This window comes from Anarrhichthys ocellatus, unplaced genomic scaffold (genome assembly GCF_004355925.1).
Source record: "Anarrhichthys ocellatus isolate YVR2014 unplaced genomic scaffold, GSC_Weel_1.0 scaffold48, whole genome shotgun sequence".
NCBI lineage: Eukaryota > Metazoa > Chordata > Actinopteri > Perciformes > Anarhichadidae > Anarrhichthys > Anarrhichthys ocellatus.
The window spans coordinates 800,804-810,926 of record NW_022280078.1 but is presented as its reverse complement, the minus strand read 5'-3'; the positions used below and the strand labels follow the sequence as shown (position 1 = coordinate 810,926).

General features: G+C 43.2%; 1 protein-coding gene across 2 annotated transcripts in view; it reads left to right on the top strand.

The window, feature by feature from the left end:
* fnbp1l (formin binding protein 1-like) overlaps positions 1–10,123 on the top strand; it is a 40,271-nt gene that overhangs the window by 14,614 nt on the left and 15,534 nt on the right. For both annotated transcript variants that reach the window (XR_004213537.1, XM_031869709.1), the window contains exons 2-9: positions 2,786–2,901; positions 4,124–4,174; positions 4,747–4,894; positions 5,820–5,882; positions 6,428–6,532; positions 7,317–7,445; positions 7,831–7,977; positions 8,082–8,315. Coding sequence is in view for 1 of the 2 variants with exons in the window: in XM_031869709.1 (XP_031725569.1) it covers positions 2,786–2,901; positions 4,124–4,174; positions 4,747–4,894; positions 5,820–5,882; positions 6,428–6,532; positions 7,317–7,445; positions 7,831–7,977; positions 8,082–8,315 (993 nt within the window). In the remaining variant the exon portion in view is untranslated. The remainder of the gene's footprint in view (positions 1–2,785; positions 2,902–4,123; positions 4,175–4,746; positions 4,895–5,819; positions 5,883–6,427; positions 6,533–7,316; positions 7,446–7,830; positions 7,978–8,081; positions 8,316–10,123) is intronic.

Here is a 10,123-nt window from a genome sequence, read left to right as displayed (position 1 = left end):
GTGTGTGTGTGTGTGTGTGTGTGTGTGTGTGTGTGTGTGTGTGTGTGCGTGTGTGTGTGCGTGTGCGTGCGTGCTCTGGAATGCCACCGTGTGTAATTAGTCTTTTGTCCTAGCAGCGTTTTCTATGCTAATTAACCTGCCTTCTCCCATGGAATGCACACAGGCCGCCTGGCTCTCTGATTGGCTGGGGGAGGGCCCGTCTAGCCTCCTGATTGGTTGTCAGGGTGTACATGGACCGTGTGGGATCTACACACTAGGGCGTCTTAAGCTCCTCTGGGAGCTAAATGACTAATTTATTCTCCCGCCCTGAGATCAGAGCTCATTAACGCAGAGCCGGGCTTTGTCAGCGAGGAACGCAGCACAAGTAGAGCTGTGACCTATTTTTGGGGTTTGAATCTGGGAAGGAAACAAAAATTATTATTGTCCAATCATAGTGGCATGTGTCCAATTAGGCATGTGCCCACATACAAATTGTACAGTGTAATTATGAATAATTTTTTTGGTATGGAGCCCTTTTTATTAAGTAAATACTTGCCCCCGTTTGGAATTCATTACTACAACGTTTTATCAAATAGTGTGCAGGAAACAGCTTTAACATCTCCTGTCCTGTCCAAACCATGTTGCATTAAATGTCTCTGCTGTTTTTCCTGTGTGGCGAAGAATGTCCATGGTTCCTGCTTTGAGGACATATTTGTATTACTTTGTAATAATTTAGAGAAATTATGAGAAACTATGCTGGAAATAGTGAACCTATTATTCAGCATTTGAAACCTCACGAACGTAGCAACGCGACAGGAATACACTGGGCAGCGATGGTACCATCAGCACGTTAGCACCTGCTGGTCTCACGCTAATACACAAGAGTGCACGGCCTGCTGGATCAGTTCCTATGCAGTGCAGCTGCTGCAGCACCGTGGGCTACTGAGTGCAGGCCAGACTGTAAATCCCAGATTCAGTCCGCTCTGCTTAAAACCGTCCTCATCATCTTCATCATCCTCTTCATCATCATCCTCCTCCTCCTCCTGCGAGCAGAAAGACCCGGAGCACAGAGATGTTATCATTTCCCCAGTGAGCCAGTCTGCGCTCAGCTTGCCGCAAACTCCAGGATGAGCTCAGACTCTATTACTTATTCATAGACACCGTCACACAGGCTGACACACACACACACACACTGGCTAACAGGAGGTGGACAGGCGTGTTCGCATGCTTGTGGGCATTTAGCAGAGGCAACCAGACGGGCAGGATGCAGATGATAATGACGAGACAACAAAAGCCAAAAACGGACATCCTGATATGTTCCTGTGTAGCATCCTGCTTATCTTTGTCACATCGTGGCTGCGTTATGGCTAAATCTTTGAGATGGGTATGAGTAGGATGAAATTGGCACCATTGGCTGCCGTTTACTCTGCCAGTCCACGTTTTACCGCGTCACCGGTTTGCTTTAACGTGCTGGGGTCCTTTGTTTTGTCTCAGTGGTTATCTTGTCGGCTTGTTTCTGACTGCAGGCGTTCTCTTGTTAAGTCAAATGTTCTCCTCCAGAGATCACAGGGGAAATAAGAGCCCCGAGTCACGAGCTTCATCTCTTATGGTGGATCTCAATGTACGGCGGCTGCACAAACAGGAAAATATCAGACGGATAATCAAACTGAATTGCACATTTGTTTTTGTCGACGCACACTCTCCTCGTACACTAAAACTCAGCGTGGCTGTTTAAAAGCCTTCGTGCTGTCTGTCGTAATGGAAGGAGATGATAACTTAACAAACAGGGCGGTCAGCTGTCTCGTATTTCCCTTGGTGACCCCTATTTATCTCCGGTCCAGGCCCTGGTGTGTGTTGACACACAAACAGAGAGGCACAGAGAGTGGAAGCGCCACAGTTATGAGTACTAAGGGAATGGCTTATCTCCACCTCTAGACTGTTCTGTAACTGAGAATTTCCTGTATTTAAGTTTCCATAAAGCCACTCGTGTACAATATGTGTGTCACAATGCCGACTTAGATTGAGATAAATGTGTTTTCATTTATAAAAGCTGCGAATGGACAGTCTTTGATGTCATTTCTACAACTTTGTATGAACTCACGATTGTTTCTGAGAGTTTAATTGTCTCTTGGTGGGCAGTAGGGACATACAGATCAGAATGCCCCCCCCCCACCAAAAAAACACTTGATATTAGAAAGGATACCATGTAAATGATTGGATCTGCTCAACTGGAAAAAGACATTGTTGCCAGTCCATCTATCCTGAAGACGCACACAAACTGACACACACAGGAGAGAGACGTCTGGTTGACGTCACATCTGATTCACTGCATTGTGATGGGATCATAGGTTACACATGAAATTAATAGTTGAAATTACTTGAAAATAGTGTCCAGAGAATTTTCTTTTCTTGGGTTTTTCTTTATCTTCTGGCTTTCATGGATAATTTGTCTGCATCATGGAAGCTGATTCTCGATCTTAGCGGTACATCCTCATATTGATCATCATTTTGGCTTCTTGTAATGCCGGCTGTGCATGAGTTGAATCTGCAGATGTACTTTTCATCATTTGTTGTGCTCTACATCTCGTGTGTGTGTGTATGATATGTGCACACGGCAGAAATGAAACACTCCTACCGCTGAGTCATTGACAGGAGGACACCTGTGTTTTATTTGTGTGAATAAAAACAGGCACACACACTCCTGATTCATGTTGGAAAGATAAAGAGAGTTTTTTCCATCTGACTTTTTATTCATTCCTTTTTTTTTTAATCTTCTGTTCTTTTCTCTCCTCTCTCTCTTCTTCAGGACCAGTTTGATAATCTGGACAAACACACTCAGTGGGGGATCGATTTTCTCGAGCGATACTCAAAGTTCGTCAAGGAGAGGCTGGACATAGAGCAAACCTACGCCAAGCAGCTACGGTACGCACACACACATTTATACACACATGCATACATGGGCAGATATGCTGACACACACCCAGGCTTTATAGCAGCTATGGAGACACTCTGTCCTGAACTAATATTTAATTGTCCTGCCTAATACATCACAGACATGTATGTCTGTGATGTCATTCAGTGAATGCACCAAATTAAATGACAGAATGGCTCTGCATGAAAACCAGCCTTTTTAAACATCATTTCTATATATTTTTTTAATACAGTGACCTTGAAAGATGCCAGGATCAGACCTCACAATGTTTTTGGCTTCTTTCGACTGCATCAGATTAGGCGATTATACAGTCAGAAATCAACATGGCACACGACATGTTGGAACTTCACATGTTCTCCGTGTTGTTGGCTCGTTATGAAGCGTCCCAAACACAGCTGTGGTTGTCGTACTTTACACAATACAGGAGCGTTTGCTGTCTTTTCAGACGCCACACACACGTCTTTAGTCTGATCTCAGCACAGCGGTTGAGAAGGTTTGGACTTTATTTGGGCAGCCTGTCTTCATCTCCAGCATGCACATGGTACTAAGGTTCAAACGCATATTGGACAATACCAGCGCTTAGTAGTGCAAACCATTGACAATGTTGAAATGAAGGCAGTCGCGCTGTGAATCATCAGTGGTCATATATTTTATTTACTGGTTTTAAATCCAACGCTGCAACACAATAATCCTCATTAAAAACCAGTAGAGTCCCAGTGGTGGATTTCAAAGAGGGGAAATCCCTTCAGAATATCTAACACACACACACACACACACACACACACACACACACACACACACACTCTATAGTGCTTCTGCAGGTCTGATGAATGATCAAAGATGTAGCTGTGTGTTGACGTGTGCACGTTTTTACAGTACATGTAGTTCAGACAATGAATCAGGCAGAAACACTTTTTAGCTCCTTTTTGTTGTTGAAAACACACACACTCATAAAAGCCTCTGTTCTCTAGTTAAATCAGGAACTCGCTGCTGTACTGTAGTCTGTGTTGTGAGAGCCTGAGGGAACGAACAGGCAGAAGCTTTGATGTTTAAATCTTTGATTCATCTTTAATAAAACACTGAGATCGTGTGTGTGTGTGTGTGTGTGTGTGTGTGTGTGTGTGTGTGTGCGCGCCTGACTTACCAGCAGGCTTAAAATATCAGACAGTATTTTGAACCTCTGTGTCTGCTTCTCTCTCTCTCTCCCATCAGGAACTTGGTGAAGAAATACTGTCCAAAACGCTCTAAAGAGGAGGAGCCGAGGTGAGTGAAATTGGATGATTGTTTCTATTTTCCAGTCTTTCTGCTTTTACTCACTCTGTGGCGGCCTGCAGACTGGAAGCGCTTCCATTCGTTTAGTCTTGACTGCAAAATTCACAAACAGTTTAAATGGTCATTTCACATCAGAGCACTACATAATAAAACCTGGTACACCCACTCACCCTCCATCCTCTGAAACAGCTGTGCCATGTGACTGTTGAATCTTTGAAACTTCACGCGCTGCACAAAACACTCAAATGTTTCCTCAAGTCTCACTGCAAAAACATTGTAAAGATAGAAAGTAAAACAACTGAGTTTGCATCACAGTCAATCTAAGTAATCCCTGTTTGTAATTATTCATTTTACGTCACAATTATCACTGATTCTACACAGAAATTCAGGGTCTATATAAATTTCTACTCATTTATGAATCATATATCTTATAACAATGTCATTGTGACAAACACGTTAATCACGTGTGTGTGTGTGTGTGTGTGTGTGTGTGTGTGTGTGTGTGTGTGTGTGTGTGTGTGTGTGTGTGTGTGTGTGTGTGTGTGTGTGTGTGTGTTGTGTAGGTTCACAACATGTCTGTCCTTCTACTCCGTAATGAACGAGCTCAACGACTACGCCGGTCAGAGGGAGGTGGTGGCGGAGGAGATGGCTCACAAGGTGTATGGAGAGCTGATGAAATACAGCCAGGACCTGAAAGCTGAGAGGAAGCACGTGAGTACACTAACGAGCTTCCTACTGCAACTGCCCTCTGCGTGTTATTAAATAAACATAAAGTGACACGCGGGGCTCGCTTTTGGTGTTTTTCAAAGCGCGTCTATTGATAATTTCGACCACGTCTCCCGGAGAACCTGTCGCTTCCTGTCGTGAAGCGGATGTCGCTGTTTGGCCTCTTGTATCCTGTGTGTCGCCTCATGTGCATTTATTTTCAGTTTGGCTTCACTCAAGAGGATAAATATTGTTGGATGGGATGTCAACCATCTGTTTTTCACTTCCACCATCTGCTGATGCCATAAGCTCTGAACATTTGAGATCAGTGTGCTTCAGAAGAACAGCGCCCTCTTCCTGTAAAGCATCAAACGGCCCGTTCAATTTCACTCAGGGACCCGATGTACAGGCTGTTGTTTTCAGTCTTAAAACTATAAAGACTCTGATTTTTGTTTGTATTTTGAAAAACAAGGGGGTATTATTGTCTTAGCTGCAGCAACAAATTGAACAAATATGTTTTTTTTTTAAGCATAAAAGTTCATTCTTGACCTCGGAAATAGGATTTGGTCCAAACAGCCCCGACTGAAGGTCTACTTACCAGCTTTTTTTTTTGGAGCTCTGTAAAAAGCTAATAAGTACTATGATTGCAAAAGTTTCCTAATGATGTAATGAATAACTAGTGTTCAGTGCAGTTACGTCTAAATTTGTCATTTTATTTACTGCTTTAGTCACTGAACTCTTGTAAATCTGTGTCTGTGGTCTCAGCACTTCTGTTTCCAGTGGATTGTTACTGTCTACGTAACTGACACAAAGTATTTTAGTCCAGTCATTTCGTGTATATGAATGTGTTTTTATATACTTTATTTCTGTGTAAATGTCTCGTGTGTGTGTGTGTGTGTGTGTGTGTGTGTGTGTGTGTGTGTATGACCAGCACCTACAGGAGGGCAGGAAGGCCCAGCAGCATTTGGATCATTGCTGGAAACTGATGGACAACGTAAGTGAGGAGGGAGCGTGTTTAGTGTAAATATTCTCCTTTTTTTTTGGGGACAGCCAGCTGTACTCATCTCTCATACTTGTTTGCACAAAGAATGCAAGAAATGCTAACAAAGGTAACTGTAGGACAAATGGGGACCCCCCCTCCCCCCTCCTGGCCTGTAGCCCATGAGTTGAGTTCCCTTTGCTCCGGCACATGTGATGGAGAGTGTTTCATTGTGTGGTCCGCATGACTAATAGTGACTACTTGGTGACGGGACTGTAATGTCTCAGCTATTCGCTGTGTTTCCTTCACTACTAATGTGACCCAGATGGGCTGGCAGGAAGTAAACTATCTCTCTCTGCCTGATTCATCTCCCCCTCTCCCGCGTTCAAAGCTCTCATTCACATTTCTTTTAGTTTCATTCCCTGAGGGACGAGTGACTACAAAGAGAGACGGTGCATTGTAATGAAGGGGTTGTACCGTGTATTCTTTGTGTTTCTTGATATGTCTAACATTATGCCACCATTCTTTTTCTGTCTCTGTGTCTTTTTTTTTTTTTTCAGAGTAAAAGGAAGTTTGAGAGAGAGTGTAAAGAAGCAGAGAAATCCCAGATTACCTACGACCGGTTAGATAATGACATCAACGCCACCAAATCAGAGGTGGAGAAGGTAGGAAGTTCCCACCTCCCACATTACTGCAATAAATAAGTAGTTTGTCTTTGAGCCAGCTTCTCCTTTCTTTTCCCGTCAGTGAAAATACCAGCGTGTTTACTTTCAGTCTACAGTGAGCACATGACCCAAATTATAGGATGAGCCGCAGCTAACTTCTTAACAGGGATTAAACACACTTCTCTCATCTTTTGACATTTCAGCGATTAAATAACCGAATAACTTTGTCTCATATTTAGTTTTCCCTAAAGTTAGTAGTGTATAATTGATGCCTATGAAATTATACTGTAGCTCCCTTTTCCCTCCACCCTTACTGTATAATTAGACTAGGTGGATTAAGTTCAAGCTGGAAGGAAAATAAACCTTTCCAAATCGAGCTTAAAGCACTGCCCACTAAGCCTTGTTTTGAGATGAGGTACTGTCTAAAAACACTTCTTAACTGAAAGCTATGGAAACTAGAAGGGCACTCGGAGCCCAATGTTAACAAAAATGAAAGATAATATGTGTGTTTGCCCTGTGATTAGGATATGCTCCAAAATGAAATGGGTCTTTCCTTTGCCCACAATGCACCCTGCCACCGAGTTTCATGAAAATCGGGCCAGTAGTTTTTCCGGAATCCTGCTGACAAACAGAAACGAAATGCATTTATTCGTACGGTTGGGTTCAGAATGTCTCTAAGTACCATTATCCGTGCACTTTCCTCGCGCGGTCGTGTTGGACACACAAGAGGTTGTTGAGGCTTCAGCCGACGCTTCTGTTGTTTGTGTTTTCTGTGATCGTTCAGGCCAAAGCCCAGTTCTACCTGCGCACTCACATGGCTGATGAGAGCAAGAACGAGTACGCCGCTCAGCTGCAGAACTTCAACGCAGAGCAGTGGAAACATTTCAACAATGCCATACCGCACATCTTCAAGGTAAAGCACAATCTTTTTTTTCCACAACCCGAATAATAGACCACAGAACTACCTTTTTAAATAAAAAGTTTGTTGGCCTTTGTTGCATATTTTCTTGGATATCTAAAGAACACCAGCAGCACAGAAACACTCACATTTTACCTATTTTTAATGTTTGAAATCAGCTTGTCACTAACACACAAACTATCGCTGCTTAAGTGAACCGTTAACTGTTTAACTTAGCAGCTTGTCTCATGTAAACCATTACTAATAAACTGACTTGGTATCAGTGCTGCCCAGGGAAAGGATCTGCTTACTCTGACTGGCCGTTAACTGCTTTGTGGAAGTGTCGGTACGAGCACTTTGTTAATAGTGTTTATTCCAATTCCTCTGCTCCCCGTTACAGAATTTGCAGGACATGGACGAACGTCGAACGGTGAAGCTCGGGGAGACGTACCGGAGCTTCGCTGAGGCAGAGCGGAGAGTCATTCCTATTGTCTCCAAATGTCTAGAAGGAATGGTTTCTGCTGCCAAAGCTGTCGATATGCGAAGGGTGTGTAGTGCAGTGCAGTGGAGGACGGATGAAAGAAAGGCGAGAGAAAAATCTCTCTCTTTCTCTCCCACCGCTCATCTGTTTCTCTCATCCCTACCTCCCAGGATTCAGTCATTGTCGTGGAGTCGTTTAAGTCGGGCTTCGAACCTCCAGCCGACTTCCCCTTTGAGGACTTCAGTCAGAATCTGAGCAGAACCGGATCCGATGGGACAATCAGCAACACACCCAAAGGAGACCGTGACAGAGACAGAGATGCAGCCCCCGGGTCACGACCCGACCCAAAACACCCAATGAGCAGAACCAAGAACAAGCTGTGGCTGTTTGGGAAGAAACCTAAGGTACGAGGATTGAAGGGTGCTCGTCGTGTTTGGGTTGTTGTTGCATTTTGATCTAATGAAGTGGCAGAAAATACAACTTTGACTTGATAGTCGACGCGAACGCTTCGTCATCTCGACCAACAGCATTATGTTCTAGCTGAGAAGATGAAGGAATGATTAGGAACAATTGGAGTGGTTAGATTTGTCAAATTGAGCTTCATCCCTTCATCGCCATATTCCACTTTGTTTCTAATTACTGTTTTCAAGAAGAGATAAGGAAACGGGTCAAATACCTTTGGAAGTAAGTGGGAGCTGAATATGAGCATTGCACTGCAGGTCACATGCTGAGCTCTCATGTTTTATGACTCTCTCTCTCTCTGCTCCTCAGTTGTTCTCTCATCTTGTCCTGAGTTGAAGTTTTTTGTCACCTTTCCAGCGTTTGCAGCGATACTCTCAAATCTGTTCCCCCGATACACTTCTTGGACCTTGCCCCTCTCCATAAAGACCGTGTTGGTTAATCATTGTCTCTGCTGTTGGTTCATGTCGCCGTCATCAGCTGCCTCGTGGTATCAGGAGACTTGTGTGATGGATAGGGTGTGTGTTTGGGTCAGTTTAAATTTTCAACAAGTAGGTTTTTCTCTGTAAAATGAAAATATTCATGACTAAATAAGGTACCATTAAAGTTAAATATATATATATATAGTTAAATATATATATATATATATATATATATTCATTCATTCATTCACTTTTTACTCGTTAACTATGTATTGTTATTGATTCAAACATTGCTCAATCCTGATTGGTATGTAGAAGAATGTGACATCACCTTTTTCAACAGAACCCCGCCCTCTCCCAACCAATGACAAAAACATAAATATATCAATATCTCATGTAAAGTAACTTAAACTGATCTAACTGTGTCAGGAAATACTATGTTCATGTAGGATCCCGTCACTCACACTAAGATGCTGTTTGAGAAAATCCGTTTTTAATGAATTCTCAGTGGCTGACTTCCTGTCGGCTACACACACATAAATCAAACGAATGAAAAGTCACACACGAGTCATGCTTCTGACTCTCATGACTCGGTGGGAATCCTGTGAATAATCTCCACGTAAACCTGAATGCTTTGATGATGAACAATGTGTCGTCCTGACCTCTGGCTTTGTCCTCTCTTCCTGCTCCCCCCCCACCAGTCCCCTTCCTCCCTTCCTCCTTCTCCACCATCATCCTCCTCATCCTCACCATCCTCCTCATCCTCCCGGCCCCGGTCGGGCGCCCACATTTTTCCTCCATCCCGGTTCAGAACTGACTTAGTCAGCCACTATCTGTCTGAGAAAAAGACTACAGTACCCAGAACCCCCCAGAATTCGAGGGGCCCGACGAGAGGGGTGAGACAGGAAGTAGTGTTCCAGTATGTTTGATTGACGGGTTGATATGGTTTTTGTTTTTGTTTTGTTCTACAGGGTGTCTGCAAGAAAACATGTTGACTTTAAATGTATTATTTTTAATCTCAAAGCCAGTTTTTAGATTTCATCAATGTGTGTGTTCGGGAGCTGTTTTTCTGCTCTCATAAGTCTGATTTGATTCATATTTTTAAAATGTAACTTTTAATTTTCAGTCAGTGAAACTTGCAGACACCATGTTGTTTCTCTCACTCATATATTTTCTCTCTTGGGTTGTTTATTCCCTCTATTTCTTTTCTGTGCTGCTCTCTCCTTTCATTCATGAACAGATTTTTGCTTCAATCACAAGACGGAGGATCCTTGGTGATCGTTGGTGTGTGTGTGTGTGTGTGTGTGTGTGTGTGTGTGTGTGTGTGTGTG